The sequence below is a fragment of the Typopeltis vanoorti genome, chromosome 5, assembly GCF_054136105.1.
Source record: "Typopeltis vanoorti isolate ZY-2024b chromosome 5, IOZ_Tvanoo_1.0, whole genome shotgun sequence".
NCBI lineage: Eukaryota > Metazoa > Arthropoda > Arachnida > Uropygi > Thelyphonidae > Typopeltis > Typopeltis vanoorti.
Window position 1 is genome coordinate 42,189,067 of NC_143553.1, and position 19,164 is coordinate 42,208,230.

Genomic DNA, 19,164 nt, shown 5'->3' on the forward strand with positions numbered 1-19,164 from the left:
CTAAATGGAATGCTTATAAATGCATGCATTTATTAACAAGTAAATATTACTTCTTTCTCAAGTAATGAGCTTGGCGCAGCAAGCATGGAGAATTCGCCCCTGATGCATAGTATCTCATAATTTTTACAGACTATCTAATGCACCGGTATATATAAGAATTCGATACAGAATTTGCTGAGGAATGATGAGCATAAAAATATCCTTGACAAATTACAACATATACACAACACAATATTAAAGAAAATCTGCATTTTTAATATTAACCTTACAAATGGTCAATACGTCTATAGACTTCCAGCTAAATCTGGATATGATTCAGTCCACCTGTTGAAAGAACAGGGATAAATAGTGCAATTTGGCCGTCATGTCCATTGGAAGCTGTGATAAACCCTCACCCTGAAGAGAACAGTTAATCGAATTATCTCAGGTCCATAGCTGCATATAACAAGAAAAGCAGTTCCTTGTGTTAAATTGTGAATGAAACTACGTTGTGTAATTTATTTTTTTTCATTCACATTTAACATTGCTTATTTTGTATTAATCATGATTTGTATAAAAATTTATTATTCCTTAATTTAGGATTACTATTTAAATATTTATTCTAAACTTAACCTACTATTAATTTATTAAGCAATAATATGTGCAGAATTTATAATAACTAAAATATATAAGATGTAACGAAAAGTATTATTATAATTAATAATATACGTAATGAAAAAGCTGATTAAGTAGCTCAAATATTCTGTTTATTCTTATTTGTGAAAATTTAACGTTATGTAATCACTCATGTAGTAGTAGAGAATTGTATTACATTAGCGAAATGTTCGCGTTCATTTGTTGTCATGGAGACGCATGAAATAAACAAGCACGAGTCGAAGATAGCGTGACCTTCGGACTGAAAGGAGAAGAAAAATATAGAAGATTTTTAATTAGAGAGAAGAGAGGAAGTTTTTGCAGAGCGGAAAGGAAGGTAGGATACAAGCAAAGGAAGTGGAAGAAAATTATAAGTTCTCTAGGGCAGAAATTCATGAGAATAGTGTTTAGAAGTGAGCCAAACATAGTGAACCACATACTTAGCTGCAAGTGAAGTCAGCTGTGTTGTAAAGGAAAATTAATGCCGTAACCGGATAAATAACGAACTTGACATTCAATGAAAAATTCTGATTAGTTCCAGTAAGTCTAGGATTACGTCTTAATTCTATGTTGCCCTGAGAAGAATTATATTGAAATTAACTAGTTTGAGAAAAGTAAACAAGGAGAATTATCAATGCCTTATTGATGTGCTTTTTTTTTTAGAGTAGTGAAGCGCGATTAACAGTAGTTCAGTTAAATCGTTGGAGAATTTTTATTAATGTGTTCCGCTAACGTAAATAAGTTAATTTATAGGTGTGCTCACAATTAATTGATGTATTGAAGATTGTATCTGGTAAGAGTAGTCATACTTGTTTGTTTATTCTAACATTAACATATCTTCGAAGTTCAAAGTCCGGAATAAGATTGCTTGGAATATTGTCTACCTTGATTAGTGCTTCCTGTGAATTTAAACATTAAATACAGCTGATAGATATGTGGAGACTGATTAAATAAGAAGTTTCGTTTTATTAACTTGAGTTAAGAAAGCTTGTGATTTTGAAACTGTGAATTGTATGTGAAAGTTTAGAACATTGAATTGGCATGAGTGACTTAGCAAAATGTATTAAGTTGATTGTATTGTTTCATTTTAAAGCAGAATTCTTGTATTTGTTATATATATCATATATTAAATGTTTTATTTTGTTAATCTAAATATTGTGTTTGCCTGAATTCCTTTTTATTGCACCGTTCATAAATATTCGAATCTTGCAGGAACCCCGAGTGGAATAGTAAATAATTCGGCCTAAATAAATGAGGAGACTGCTAACTTAATTAAAAATTGATCCTACTATTTTATATAGACTAATCTAAGAATAGGGTGGCACAGTATAATTATAAATTTCCCTACTTTTGGATCGGTGATCAATTTGCAATTAGTTGTTATATTGATAAGAGTGACTTGAACCAAGATGGCGGATTTAGAACATAACATGAAAATAGAACGTCACGACACTTGTTCTATGCTGGGTAACTGGATCTTAGTTATATTGGATAGACTAAAAATATCGAAATTATTTATATTTTTGTTTTCTCTTTATTGTACAATACAATTTTAATGTCTGGATCCAAATAAAGATCCATGCATAATTTCTTCACTTAAATAGTGTCTTACCTTGGAGAACCAATTTCATTTTTAATTTTTTTGCGCTAATTTTTTTCTAATCGCTTACTCAACAAAACATTTTTCTTTGTTCTCAAAGAAATTAATTCACGATAATTATTTGAAATATTCTTTTAAAAAAAGAAATTCCAGATTATATTATTTTTATTTTTGTTCAAAATTATCGAAATCAAAGAATACTTCACAGATTTCCTTTAGGACACGCTTGAGCAACTTTGCTTTATAGAGAATAACATGAAATTCTTTAATCATATCACTAAATTTTTTTCTTTATATAGTAATCTACTGTTTTTTGTACTTTCACCTTCTTGGTTTCCTTGTATAATTGGTCATTACAAAATGAAATTAACAGTTATGATTTAAATGTATATATTTTCTGCATAATTCAGATATTTTATTCTCCAATTTTTAAAGTAAGTGATATATTTGGTTATTTTTATCATTCAAAATACGTATATCAAATGCACCAATGTGAAATTTCATTTCCATATTTTTAAAATAGAATTGAACTTTATTTCGCCTCTGACAGTTTAACCCCCCCCCCCTCCTTTACATCACTATCACACACCCGAAAACTGTTATGAAACATATGTACAGTTTCATTTGATTCGTTATTTTTCTCTAGTAATTGTTCCACATAACTTTAATTTTTCGATACAGAAACTATGTGGTGATTATTATAAATTAGCAAATTATAAATCAGGAAATTATGTGATATTCGGTAATAGGCAAAATTAATATTTAATATCACTGTCATTCTTCAAATGCAATATCAGAATAGAGAGAGATGGAAAAACCAAACAAGAAATTTCTGCCTGTAAAATATTCAGATATTGCTTGAGGCTCTTTAGTGTGCTGCATGTTCTATTGTTCTGTTTTTCAGTGGGGGTTCGTAATCTCCATTAGCTTAGAGCTGGGCAGAAAGGAATAATTAGTAAGTATACCAAAGACACAATTCATTTACGAGATGGCAAGCAGCAGCAGTAAGTTAGCAGTTCAGGGTAAGAAAAGGAAACTTCGTGAGATGTAGAAAAGTTGGAGTTTTCGCCTTTCGAGCAGCTCTTGTTCTACCATTGAGGAGAGAAATCTTTCTAGCTCTGAAGATAGCGATTCTGCCTGTACTTTAGATATGTCTTCGTGCAGAAAATGGGTGATCGCCACTGAACGTACACCAGCTAGTCCATGGTTTCCCTTCATAGGTAAGCCAGGAATTACTGAAGACTTTGACTCCAGCAATATTTTAAGCTCTTTCCGTCTATTTTTAGACGATGATATTCTTTCCTTCATAGCGGAACAGACGAACCACTATGCTTGCCAACAACATCAGCAAGTTGAGTACAGTCCGCATTCTCGCCATAAACTATGGAGCCCAATAGATATCAACATGCTCCTTACATTTATAGCACTCTTGATTATGCAAGGTATCGTGAAAAAGCTCACTCTCGAAATGTATTGGTCTACAGACTGGATTCTGAACACGCCAATGTTTCGTGATGTTATGACTGAAAAACAATTCAGTCTCATCATGAAGTATTTGCATTTTCAGAATAATGAGGAATGCAATCAGGCAACACATCCTTGCCCAGTCCTCAACAAAATTTATGATTTTCTGATGAAAAGTCATCAGAAATGTAGATCGCTCTACATTCCTCAGAGACATGAGTATCGATGAAGCCTTATGCCATTTAAAGGTAGACTGAAATGTAAGCAGTATATTCCCAAAAAGAAAGAAGTACGGGGTAAAATTTTTTATGCTTTGTGAATCAGAAAGTGGATATCTTTGGGATTTCAAACCTTATATGGGAAAGCAAACTGTAAGCGAGCATGATAAATATTCGAATCTCCCCTTGACGATGCGTGCAGTAATACAGTTACTAGACCCTTTATTGGTAAAGGTTATTGCATTACAATGGATAATTACTACATGTGTCCTGAACTCGCTGATTTGCTTTTACAGCATTGTACAGTTATGGTACTGTAAATGTAAAAAAGGCGAGATATGCCTCCAGAAAACTATCGAAGGGGGAAATCCAAACTTATCAGCAAGGAAAAGTCTTTACGCTACGCTGGAAAGACAAAAAAGATGTTTTTCTGCTGTCTTCCCTGCACAATCCACCAATGGAATCCGAGGAGAGGCATGGTTTCATGAAAGAAAAACCCACTGCTGTGGGTGCATATAACGATACTATGGGTGGAGTCGACAGGTGCGAACAGCAGCTATCATTCTACTCTGTAATGAGGAAACAGCATAAAAAATATTACAAAAAAGTGTTTGGACATATATTGGATTTTGTTATTTGGAACAGTTTCCTCCTGCACAAGAAAAATGTTTGTCTACCATAAACATATCTAGAATACAGAATAGAAATTGCGAAAGCACTGCTGCATGCACATGCGCCTTCTTCAGCAAGCAGAAAAACAGGCATTCCTGCCAGACATCTGAGGTTGAACGCTGCTAACTCCAACCATTATCTCGAAAATCTACCACCAATGGCTAATAAAAAAAACCTGCAGGCAAATGTTATAAAATTTTTTATGTAATAAAAAAAATATCAGAAAGGAAACAAAAATCTGGTGCCCTGAGCGTAACAATGATGTTTGTGTTTACCCTTGCATTAGGGTGTTCCACACTGTTCAAGAATTTTAAATTCTGAACAGTATGAAATAAAAAATGTTTCTTTTCAGGGCCATCAAAACAGTCCTTTTCAGGACTACAAATATTGATAGAAGGCTACCTGAAAGTACTGTTTCCTTTTCATTTGAAGGCGAATTTTTAAGTTCTTTTTATAACACAGAATGATATTTTCTAAGGTATAAAATATAAGAACTGGAATAATCTTTCCAGTTCCTCTTGAACTGGAAAGAGTATTCCAAGTAAAGTATTTCACCAAAAAATAAAAAAAAAAATAATAAAATAAAATAAATGAATAAAATATATAAGTAATAACGTGAACATTTTCACCTTGCCAACACTCAACACTGATGTGATATGCGTTGCAAATTTCTTGTTTCGGATATATATACATACACACACACACACACATATATATATATATATATATACACATTACAAAGTTTTGTAAAAAAAATTTCTGCTACAATGAAGTTTGACAGAATCAACAATATTATTACTACCTTATTTCTGTTTCTTGTGTGGGAGAAAACCGATAAAATGTCACTCTTATAATGGCAAAAATAGTAAGAAAAAAAATCATTTGCACCTTCTCTTCAAAATGCAAATTAATTCAGCCAGTGGAAAAGAAAATACTACATATTTTTCTTCCCTTATCTGATTTTTTTTTTTTCTTGTAGTACAAAGAAGAAATCACTGCATATAACATGGAGTCTGCAGGAGGGAAAAAATCTGGAAATTGGTTACATTATAATAAATAGAGAAATCATGTCAGAAAAAATTATTCACGTAAGATTCTAATATCAGCAGACACAACATTTTCTTCTAGGTTAGATATCTAAAGTAACTAAACCTTTGCTACTATTTTACACTAAAATGAATGAGTATGTTCCCCAAGTGATTTAAGTTTGTAATAAAAATTTCTGCTACAATGAAGCTAATTTTAAAATCAAGTTTATACCGTTATCTTGCGAACAATTTATGAAATAAATTCTCTGAAATATCTGCAAATTGAATAGGTCTACCCCCCCCCCCAAAAAAAAGAAAATTATGAAATAGACACCCTTTCTTTTAAAATAATTCAAATTATCTTTTTGAAGATAATTGTATCAAATAATTTATAATTTTTCCATAATAAAGTGAAACTGATCATTATAAATTAAGAATTTTTTTTTAGGATAAATAACGTATCAGCATGTAAAAGAAATGTCGGTATTTCTGTTAGAATATTTAGATTCATTTAAAGAAAAACAAACAAAAATAATACTACTGAACTTTCTTTTGTGTGGTATGCATATAAACAATTTTGCATGGTGAAAATATAGCATATTATTTCAAATATCAAATAATTTCAGCAGACAGTAGAACAGCTAATTTTAGATTGCAAATAAATACTACAGAATTAGAAGCTTCACGGTACAATCTGATTGCCGTATATCTTTTGTCAAAACGGTAAAATAAAGTAATAGATTTTGAATACTGTCTAGAAAAGCTTTCAAACCTGTAGAAATTTAGAGTAGTTATTCAATTGAGTTCCAGGAGGGGATAAGGAAGGGGGGGGGGGGAGGAAGCATTAGAAAATCTTCAAAATGAGCAAAAATTTTGAATTATTCCGTATACGATATTTTTCATATTATATTTTCAACATCTACGAGGATATGCACTGGATATTGTCGTAATGTGCATAATGCAAATAAATAAATAAATAAAAGACGAAGGTGAAGAATCACTGCTAAAATATCATTGGATATAATTTTTTTATACCAAAAAGACTCGCAATCGGAAACCGAGTAATGCAATATAACATTTTAACTTTTTTTTGTCTTTATGAACAACAAAATATCATTTCTAACATGGTTAGAAACGATATTTTGTGCTAGGAACGAAAGCAAAAGGACATATTTATTTCAATAAATATTACTTAAAAATATAAATATTTGACATAATATTTTCAAAGAAAACATTTGAAAATTCTGAAATTCGAAAAAAATTGTTTCTATATTATAAGTGAAGTAAAAGAACAATCAGTGCAACTCTTCTGGTGACTGATTTGTAGAATAAAATACACCAAATTTACTATCACTAAATAGATTCATTGCAATGGCTGATCGGTGGTCATTTCAGGATTGATTATTTTCGCACATGTGAAATTAGTTTCAATTTTCGGGAAGACACACAATAAATTCTTTAAGAGGCAAAAAAGGTCAAATATCTTAGGACAGTAAGGGAAATTCTAAGCAAACACAATAGACATAAAGACAGGGGGACACAAGTGTCACTCAGTAACAGTTAATGCAGTTAACAATCTAATTTAATCTTTCTCGGAGTCCAGCATATCAAAATATACCTTTATAGCATGCTGATCTTCTTACATTGAAATAAACATTGGATTAGCCTTGTTGGGCCAGCATCGTGCCCTCAGGCAAGATTATCTACATTCCAGATACCTGAAGCACAAAAAAGTATTCGGCAGTGCCATTTCACATTCCCAGCATCACGAATATTTCCGAGCTCTTAAAGGAGAGCTCAGAAATAAAAATCGAGAGATTTTTTAAAGGGAGGATTAAGATTATTTCATGAATCAATAAATGACTCCAACATTGCTTACTTTTATATAGATAAATACTAACAGAGTTCAGAGTAGTTTCCTAATTATATTTAAATATGTCAGTGGCTTATGCAAACTGCGCTTCAAAATTCCCGCCATTTTGACAGTATGATTGAATTTTTATCAATGTATCGATGTATGAAAGTTTTAAGATTGCATAGCACATTAGTGCTCATCTTAATTAATTACACATTAATTGTAGAATAACTTTGATTACTTTAACTTTTCAATTAACTGTAGCCAAATCTGCGTGGAGTGGGGGTCAATGTGTTTGTTTGAAGATATATTATGAATTATGTTATATTATACTATGTTATCTTATTTATAATATAAGTAATATAAATACCATATCTGGTTAGTGTATATTTCGCTTTGTTTTCTAAGAATTTTCATTTGTTTACTGAGACTCAGTATACACTTTACACAATAATAGAATTCGTAGAGAGGCCATAGGCTAAACTTACTTGGCACTACTGTTGTTAGATTTGTTAAAAACAAATATAAAGTTTAGCATACGAAAATACAAATATAATGTTTAGCATCATACATCTCTGCAAGGGGATGTGCTTTACATTAAGGGAAAAATACTAAGGAAAGTGATCAGAGCTTTATCCACCTTTACCACGAGTTGCCTCTACTGGCAATACCAAGAGTTGCCTTGGAAAGTCAAGTCTGCACTACTTGCAGGTACAAACTCGACTTTCTTGTCTGTTTGTTTACTTGGAAAATAGGATTAAAATCAAATAATTTATATAAAATTACTTAGTATCTTGAATACATAAAGTTCTTAGTCAAGTAGGAAAAAAAAAGCCACTAGTTAATATTATAGTTATTCGTAAACATGACAATCTTTTTGAAGAAATGAGAAAACTTTTAATGATACAGATTGGTATATAAACAGGTCGGCGTGTTTCTTTTAGCCATGCGATTAAGAATAAAATTTAAGTTTCCGAAAATTATTCTAAATATTTCTTTTGCATAAATGACATACACAAATGCTTTATTCACGTCATTTACGCACATACATGACTACCTAAAACGTTATTTAGCCATTACATGCATTTTATGCATTCTTATAAAAAAAGGCAGTGGTTCACTATACGGAGGTGGACTGGAACCTAACATGTCGTATGACCGGGTATGCGTGTATTATTATTATTATTAGACCTCTCAGGAGTCAACGAATTATATTGGGAGACCCTCCATTACACACACAGCTTTGTGGCTTGAATGCATTCACTGTCTTCACACCCACTACACTTCCAGGCAAGGCATTCCAACGACCCTCAACAAACTTACCATCATTTACGATTTTTTTATACAACGTCCAGGGAGATGGCCTCTCATTCTCTCCTCACTCCACCCATTCTATGAAAAATCTGATACTCATTATTCCGATAATTATCCCTTAATAATTTAAATATCTCGATGAAGTCCCCCCCCCCCCTTGTTCTTTATCCACTAGACTCTACAATGGCATTCCCTCAATCTGTGTTCATGCTCAACATTCCACAGACTAGAAACCACCATTAGTCAATCGTCTTTGAATCTTTTACAACATATCTTCATCCATTTGAAAATCAAGTAACAAAATCTTGGCACAGTAATCTATATATGATCTGAATAAAACTCTATAGAATGGAGTCATTACATCTTTATCCCTATATACATTGTCTTTTCGGCATCAGTGCCAGAATGCGTTGTGCAGTCCTCACAATTTTAGCAAAATATCTTCAACATTTCAGATCCTTATCCACTAACATCACCGATGTCGGTGGATAAGGATCTCAAATGTTGCATTTCCTCTATGTCCTCTAAGATATCTCCCCACCATTCTATATTCTGCTTTCCACCTGTGCCTCCCATACCATTAAATCTTGCAAGGGTATGTGGAATATTTCTGATAACCACCATGAAGAAATTGAGGCAGAACCTCGTAACTTACACATTATTCTACATATTGCTCATGAACTGTTATACACTTGTTACAATGATGCTGCCATTTCGAATCCTCTGTTAAAAAAGTCTTTCCCTTTTAGCCCAAACCCGTTCTCAGCTGCAGAATTCATATTTGTAAATTTTGTTCCTCTGAAGTTTTTTTTTTTTTTTTAAATTAGGGAATAGGAAATAGTCAGGTGGGACCAGGCAGGGCCAGCTTTACCAAAGGTTAAAAACCTGCATTTGCACACGGGGCATCAAATTTTGGGCAGCAGCAAATCATAAAAAACTCATTTATTCCTTCTCTGTTGAAACCACACTTCAGGATGTCGTTAGTTAAATTTTTACATAATAAAACTTCATTGTACTGTATATATTTTTAAAAATCATAATAATTAAAAGAATGAAGTGTTAAAAGGTTAACTCTCTCTCTCTCTCTTTTTCTGTAAAAAATATAGTTTATAGTTTATGATCATTTTTCATTAACTTACGAATTTTTATTAGCTAATGCTGCTATTTAGAATTTATGATCAGAGATGTTGAAGCCTAGCTTAACAGCATGGCTTTTAAGACGTCATTAAAAGTTTTTTTTTTTTTAATGGGAAGTGGCGGCAAAAGATGCTACTGCACGGGGCGACAAAATTTCTAGGGCTGGCCCTGGGGCCAGGTCTGGTGAATATGGTGTTTGAGGTAGACATTGAAATCCCAAGTTGAATATTGTCTGTTGGATTTCATAAGCAGGTTGTCTTGCAAAAGCAACAAAACTCTGCTTAGTTTCTCGCAACATTTTTCCTTCAGTACCTCCTTCAATTCCAGAGCTGCTGTAACAATTTCACCTTTTTTGAGGTACTTGGTAAGGATTACACCATCCATATCCTAAAAGACAATAGCACAAGCCTTCCCTGCTGACTTTTTAGTTCGAAACTTCTTTGGCCATGGAGAACCTTTGTGTCTCCACTCCATTGACTGTTGTATGTTCTCTGGGTCATAGTGACGAAGCCATGTTTCATTAACGGTCAGAATATGAGCTAAAAAATTTGCACCTGATTTCTCAAAATGATTAAAAATCCTTTGAGATGACAGCACGTTTTCTCTTTTGGTCAGCATTCAAATCTTTGGGGACACTTTGCTGAGAGCATCTGCATTTCCAGATTTTGGTAGATAATGACACCAACCCGTTCCCTGGATTGTCTACAGAGTCTTTGCAATGTTTTCGGCTGGCATTTGTTCATCAAGGATTATGGCATGCACTGCATCGAAGTTTTCAGGTGTGATCACTGTGGAAGGTTTCCAGCCCATGCCCAGCTTTCAATTGTTGGTTATACTGAAAGGCACAATCCCCTAAATTCACATGCAATGTTTGGTGAATCTCAGTTGCAGACTTTTCTTGCAGCACAAAAAATCTGACTGCCCGCACCTCTGTGTCATCAAATTTCTTCAAAACCACTAACATGTTTTCTTACATATCCTAAATGAAAAACAATAATTATTACGATTTCAGGAAACATAGCTGTTAAAGGGTTTAAGATATGGTCCTCCTTGTGGTTTATATCAGAATGTTTTAAAATTATTTTGTTCTCGGTGTTTATCAGAACTTTTCAGCCCCCACCCCCTCGTACAGCTTGTTACTTTCAACTGGTCCTTTCACCACAACACTAGTGACTTCCTCTTCTGAGATATCACAAAGTCATGTTGATATATCAACAAGTCCCTTGATATCGAGTATACTGAATTCCTCATGTATACTTCCAAATCATTCAACGTTGACCTCAAGTTCTGTAGGATGTTATTTTCACGAGGATGAAATCCTTCATTTAACATCTCAACTATATCTTCCAGTGAATGATATCCTCAGTGGATATCATTCACTGCAACCAGTATGCCCGCAAAAAAATCGCCCTCACAAAACAATTTTAAAAAAAATTGCACACATATCTTCACCCCACATCTTATAATTTATTTGTCGGCGAATTGTATTTTCGATGAATTGTGTTTTCGATTAACTGCTGATCGGTGAATTGCTTTTTCGGGGAATTGCCTTTTTTGATTAATTGTTGTTCAATGAAATGATTTTCGATGAATTGATTATTCGGTGAATTGTTGTTCAATAAATTGTCTTTCGGTGAACTCTCCGGATACTGAGTTGCCTGGTGTTGTACTACCTTACCCCAGTCCTGAAGATATTTTCAGTCACAAACTTTGTTTGCTCACACTTGGAGAAAATTTAGGATTAAACTAAATTTATTATAGTCTAACCAAGTGAAGAATAAACTTTCAACATAGAAAGATGTTGAAATCCAGAGTAATTTAATAAAAAGGTGGCACACGATTTGGCAACTCCTATAGGTAAAGATGACCTCGCTATTGCTTCCGCTTGGTATCTCCACCTCTGGGCTTGGCTCCCACTGAGGAGACTCCAATAAAGGTCGAAACTAGTCTGGGTAGTGGCCCTTCCCTTAATGCATAACATTATACATCTCCTATCTGCAAGGAGATGTGTTTTGCATTATGGGAGATACTGAGATAGGAGTGATAGTATCTTGCTCCACCTTTGCTACAAGTTTCCCGGTGTTATACTACCTTACCCCAGTCCTGAAGATATTTTCAGGCACAAACTTTGTTTGCTCACACTTGGATAAAGGATTAAACTAAATTTATTAGTCTAACCAAGTGAAAAAAAAAAACTTTCAAGATTTAATGAGAATATGTATAAATGAGAAACCCTTGAATGAATTTAATCTGAATCTCTATGTCAAATATTTTCTAGAAAATCATCGCTCGGCTATAGATCCTCCTAGAAGAACACAAGACGTGAGGGAGGAAGGAAATAAGGTGTGGCAGCTGTTGTCATAAGTATTTCCTTAAAGTAATTGTTTGTAAATGTTAACCTGTAAAGGAGAGAGTTTTTTCCCTAGGTAAATGTGCACCAGACAGTAAGTTTTTTTTTTTTCATGCAAAATCGTCTCATCGTCTCGAAAGTGATTTTATTAAATAAAATATTATAGTTACTGTTACTATCATTTTACAAATAAGAATTCACTTTTGGTAATCACATATAAATAAATAGGACCATAAAATAATGTCGCTTGATTGGTACCATTGATTATCACTTGAAGTATAAAAACAAAAGAGAAATATAACATACTTCATTATTATTGTGTTTAGATAATATTTATGTATTATTTATATTATTGTGTTTAGATAATATTTATGTATTATTTATATTATTGTGTTTAGATAATATTTATGTATTATTTATAGATTGTTTGTCATAAAAACTTTTATCATAAACAAAACATTTATTTTGTTTATAAACACCTTGCAAACATCCCACCATAGGCATGGATGTATGCGATTGTCTGTGGAAATACTAGTGGTGGCGGTTGGCAGTAGATGGTGTTGGTGTAGTTTTTTTTTTTTTTTTTTTGACGATGCCAGCCCTTTTTTAAAATTTTCATAGCTCACCACCGATTACAACCAACAGTATTATACTGGTTTCATGAGATAGTGCCTGCCCATATGGGCTTCATGGCCACTGTATCATCATCCTATGCTAAATAAAAAAATATCAATTTAGGTCAATATTATTAAGGTAAGCAATATTAATCTTGATGATACAATAAAGGCATTTAAATTTATTCTAAGCAGATAGAGTTCTAAATACATTAACAAAATTAAATAATTGCTTTAACAAATTTGATATGAAAACTATCAAGAATAACCAAACTATGAAAGTAAGGAGAAAATAATGAGCAGCACAGCAGCAGCTTTTCCTCAAAGTTTAAAAGATTATGGGATGGTTGATGCAGTAAATTTTTATTACAGAAAACACATTTAGTGAACTTACCATAATAAACTAATTCTGCCACAAGTCTATTAGAATTAATGCTAACAACTAAAGAAAATTCACTATAGTAAACCATCTGATATATTATTTTTGTGGTACTAGAGAATAAGCAATGTACAATCTGTATTAGGCATTTGCTTGAGGTAGAGTTTGCAGATGGAGAGTCATGGGTGAGAGAACGTGAAGTATCGTTTAGTCTCTCTAAGATGCAACATGCAATATAAGAGGTATCAGTAGATGAGGAGGGCTATTGGTATGGTGTCCCATGCAATTTTTGAACTCCATGAATGTCTGTTGATATCAACTTTATTATCAGTAATGAAATTATAGAATAATCAGACATTTTAGCTATACATTTTAGTGAAGAGAGAAAATAAAATATGGAAATAGAAAACAGAATGTGTAAGGCTGGTATGACAGGAAACCAGATGAATCATCTATACTAAAGATAGAAACAAGCAAAATACTAAACTAACACTAAACAAAATGGTTTAAATGAATTTCTGATTTATAAGTTTGATTGCTGAGTTGGGAGTGAAACAGTTGACAGTTCTGAAGAAATAAACAGAAATTTAAGAAAATATCAAAACACTTCCACCCAGAATTTTATCAACATCCAATGGCTTAATATCAACCAATGATGTGCACCACCACTTAAAAACAACCAAATTTGATCTATTATTTATCACTGCACCTCTACTGGCATACTCAGTGACTACAGCTTAGACTTTCCACAATGCATTATGCATGATGCCTCCATAAGAAAGGAGGAACATGTACATATTTATCGGTCTAATATCCCACATCTTCATTGCTGCCTTTACTGCTTTCAAAATTCTAATGATTAAACTGACCTTTTTATCTATATCTGAAAGTAATCACATACAGTTTAATTACCCAAATAGTGAACACCCATATAGATTATCTCAATGAAGATTTCAACATCCATAATTCCAACTGGCTCCCTATTTTCTAACTTCACATAAAAAGCTGGAAGAGAAACTTGTGAGCTGAACCAAGCTACTAGTAATGTTCTAAAACAAATGGCTAACCTATCTACCATAATTCCAGATACTACTCATCTTTCTCCCAGCACTAAACATCTTAACCAGCTCTTCATCAAAATTCACTGTTGATGTTAGCTCTCCTCTTGTGGAGTCTGACCATAACCTTGTCCATGTTTACTTTTCTACAGCTCATATGTCAACTGGAATGACCCTTGCAATTTCCATGGCTCTTTTCATGGCCTCATTACTGCTTCTGATCTCCTGATTCAAGACATGCCTCTGTTCTAATAACTGAAATTATTTCCCATTCCACATAAAATCTCCAACCCTTATCCCAGTCTTGGTTTTCCAACCAAAGCAGTCCAACCTAAAAATGTAGTAATATATTAAATCATTCAACATAAAGACTCCAATTTTTCACTGAGCTTACATTACAGCCCTTAACTAGAAAAGAAAATTCAAAGCAGACTTTGTAATGGCCAATGCTAAGCTTGACTCCTGCTTAAATGGCAGTGAAGTCTTCTGGTACCTTGCCAAGGCTATTGGCCAAACGTTTGCCCTACTGCATTTCCATCCTCTCTCATCCTGGTGAGACAATGTTAACATCACCTAAAGATAAGGCCGTTTCTCCCTCAACTTTTCACTAGATTACCAAGGAAGAATTTCCTAGTACTATTCCACCACCTATGCCTCTTCAATTTATTATAGGATATCAGAAAAATACTCAATAGCTTTGATACTAAAAGACAAGTTGGTTAATTAGCAATCACCAATATGGAGTCAACCATTCTATAGCAGACCTTGTCAACCTTACCTCTGGACACAGACCCAGAGAAAGATTTGGAATCTTAACTGGCTACTCTTGATATTTCCAAAGTATGTGATTTAGTCTGGAGTCACAGCCTTCTTTCCAAGCTGCCATCGTATAGTCTCTCTCCTACTCTTCCCGAGTGGACTTCAATCTTCTTTTTTGGTCATTCATTCAAGTCAAGGTGGATGATTCTCTCTCTTATGATTTTTCCATCAGTGCTGTGGTTTCACCTGCACTTTTTTCTCCTATATATTTTGCATGGAGAGCAGTGGGTGATTGGAATGCATTGACTGAGAGTGTGGTCAGTACAGGGACAGTTAATGCATTTAAGTCAAGGTACGATGAGCTGTGCATGTTAGAGTGGGACCTCCCATGATGAGTCTCTTGACTCCATGGAGGTCTGTTGATGATGATAATAATAATATATCAATGATCATCTCTCACCAACACCCAATATTATTAGTAGCTTTGCTGATGAGAGTATACTCCATTCTTTTTTCATTCACAAAATCTAAGTACTCAGATGATGCTCTAAATCAGTTTTTTTCTATATGGACCAACTTTCACAGCTAGCCTATCCTGGTATAAACACATCTAGAGCCTTTTCAGCCTCCAAAAAAAAAAGCCTGGTATTTTTTTTTCATTCTGAATGTTACTTCTCTCCTGTTCAACAACTAACACTTTATAAATTCCGAATCTGTTGGACTTCAGAATATTGTTCTTACATACGTGAGGACACCTAAAACCTCACTCAGGATGTTTGATGTATCCATAAGAGCTATTCTTAACAGATGATCTCCCTCTCCTAGTGACTTCCTCCAACTGCTTTCCTACAGATGCTGTTGTTGTTTTTTTTGCATTATATCTTTTCTGTAGGTATTTCCATGGATACTGCTCCACTGATCTGGTTCCCACCATTTCTCCACTTGCCTCTAATCATGCACAAATAATCATGCTCGTCTTCCACCAATACAGCAGCAGGACATAGTATGGTGCCTTGACTTATCAATGTATGATGATGTCCAAATACATATATGTCATGGGTGTTTTTGGAAGCTAGAATTAGTTATAACTAATCTGTTAGCATGGGCAAATTCTCAATGGTTTGGTGTTATCCCCCCCCCCCCTCCAACCAACTATTCTCAAGTCTAACTGGCATATTCTTTCCCACTCTTGCATTGAAGTCACTCAGAATGTGGAGCACATCACCCCTTGGTAAGCAGTCCAAAACAGACTCATTTCTGTGGGTTGCATAAAGAGCCATGACTGACACATTTATGGGATGAACCATAAATCTAATAAATGTACCCAGTCAGTCAGTTATAGGCTTGAAATGAAATAGAGATTTTGCCTGACCTTGCTTCAGTAAACACAGCTACTCTGTGATGCTTTGAATCTCGAGTAAAAAACTAGCTCACCAGCCTGCCTCAAAATATCCTTTTTTACCTCATTTCTAGGATACCAATTTGCACCTCTCCAACTCTCTAAAGGACAATGTTGAGAGAGCCCATTTGAAGCCTGAAAAATTCCATGCACTTATGTAAAATTTACCTGTGAGGTTAACCTGTGTCTTCTGTAGCCTTCATCCACAGAGAGAGAGACACTGACCTATACTAGACTGTAATATGCTTCTTCAGGAACCTTGGTCTAAGCACTAAATGTGGGGCTGATTATTATGAGCGTTGACAGCATAGAAGCATATGATTCCTTATAGGACACAATCACAAGGTTTTGGAGTAGAGTCACTGCTGAAAGAATAAGTGGTAGATATGCAGAGGTCCTTTCCATAGAATTGGTATATCCATTGATCATGTTGATCCACAGCATATTATTCTTAGTCCAAAGTAATAATGTCTTTCAAGGAATCCCTAACGAGGTACATGTCTGGTAGGAGTAGGTTCTTTCCCAGGTATCCTTGGTTTGTAAGACCTTAACTTTTGTGATGGACTGCTATCAAATAATAAAGCTATATGTGCTTTTCAAATATAATAAATACATCTTTTTTTTTTTTTTTAAATGAGTAATATTTGCATTAGCTTTGGTTATAATGAGGACTTACTTGTCTCCAATAAGATCTAAATACTCTGGAAAAACCTCACTGCCATCAACACCATCATCACAAGTTTTGCGACAAACTTCATATACTGAAGACTGAAATAAAATAAGGATAGTTCATATCACTGACATTTTAATTAACTCACTATAAAAAACTTTTGAGAAATCTTGACCAAAGTCCCACTAGTCATAATACTATTCTAAAGAAAATTCACTTAGCTAACTATTCATTATAAAAAAAAAAAAAAAAAAAAAAAAAAAAAAAAAAAAAAAAAAAACATTTCTGAGGTCTTTATAAGTTCTGTATAGTGAGAGTCAACTGTGTATATATATATATATACGCACACACACGCACACACATATATATATAATAAAGCTATGTAAGAAAACTATAAAAATTATACTACGAGCTTCCATACTGCAACTGGAAGAAGGATCGGATATCACGCCTTCAAACAGAAATGTCCAAGTAAGCTAGATTCCCATCAAGATGAGAAGAATCTTTATATGGGCTTCTGATGGCAGCAGTGTTTTTTTATGTGGAAATTGGTTTTTCATTACACATTTAGGCCTGGTCAGAGAATGCACACAATTTACAGATAAAAAAAATGGTCAGTAGATGGCATCATATGTAGACATATATAGCCCTCCTGCAATGACTCCTTGGAGGTGTCTTGTAATGATAATAACAATCATTCACAATAATACGCAGTCATTTAAAGAAATAGCATGGCAACATATGACTAACTCTTTGTGATCACTGCCAAGTGCAGTGATCGCAAAGAGTTTATTATTGAGCATCTTTCCCATTCTTACTTACAATTAACTCTTGCTATAGCAATTACCATCATTTGTTAGATAACAGAGAAAGGATCACGGCTAGGGCGTCCCCCGTAAGTGACGCGCAGTTCTGTCACCCGAGGACTGTGAGAAGTGGGCTAGGGCTACTGAACCAAGGACGGGTTCAGCTAAAGAAGCGAGTCCAACAGAAAGAGAGTGTGTGTAAAGTAAGAATCGGGTCGCTGAATGTGGGTATGATGAATGGGAAGAGTAGGGAGATAGTGGACACGATGAGAAGAAGGAAGCTGAAGATCTTGTGCATGCAGGAGACAAGGTGGAAAGGCAATAAAGCAAAGGAGCTGGCAGAGGGATATAAACTGTTTTATAGCAGTGTAAATGAGAAGGGAAGAAACAGAGTTGGAATTATCATCGACAAGGAGCTAAAGAGTGGAGTCTATGAGGTGTGCCGGAAGAATGATCGGATTATGAGCGTTAAGCTTGAGATGGGAGGAAGTGTGGCTAATATAGTGTGTGGCTACGCCCCGCAAGTAGGTTGTGATGATGAGGAGAAAGAGACATTCTGGAGAGAACTTGACCAAGTAGTAATGGGAATCCCTGATGGTGAGAGAGTGATCGGCGGAGCAGATCTGAACGGGCATGTAGGAAGGCGAAGAAGTGGTGAAGAAAGGGTACATGGAGGTTGGAGTAGTGGTGAAAGAAATGAAGAAGGTAAAAAAATCATTGAATATGTTGTGGGCTTCAATCTGGCTATAGCTAACACGTGGTTCAAGAAGAGAGTTGGGCATCTGATAACCTATAAGAGCGGGGATAGAATGAGTCAGATTGACTATATTATGTGCCGTAGGAAACATCTGAAGGAGGTGAAAAACTGTAAAGTGATTAATGGAGAAAGTGTAGCAGCACAGCACAGGTTGGTTGTGGTAGATTGTGATATAAAAGGGGAAAAGAAGAATACACGGAAGTGGTGGGTACAGAGGAGAATAAAGTGATGGAAATTGGAAGAGGAAGGACCAAGGAATAAGTTTAAAGAAGAGGTATTGAAAGAAATGAAGTTACCAGAGGATGTGGAAGAATGGTGGGACGTTAATAGTCGGAATATTAGAAAAATTGGAGAAGAGGTGCTTGGTATAACATCAGGAAAGGGACCACCTGAGGATAAGGAGGCATGGTGGTGAAATGAGGAGGTGCAGTTGGAGATCAAGGAAAAGAAA

General features: G+C 34.4%; 1 protein-coding gene across 2 annotated transcripts in view; it reads right to left on the reverse strand.

Moving 5' to 3' along the window:
• Oga (O-GlcNAcase) overlaps positions 1-19,164 on the reverse strand; it is a 375,302-nt gene that overhangs the window by 72,064 nt on the left and 284,074 nt on the right. For both annotated transcript variants that reach the window (XM_090392376.1, XM_090392375.1), the window contains one exon: positions 17,157-17,248. In XM_090392376.1, coding sequence (XP_090248502.1) covers positions 17,157-17,248 — 92 coding nt within the window. The remainder of the gene's footprint in view (positions 1-17,156; positions 17,249-19,164) is intronic.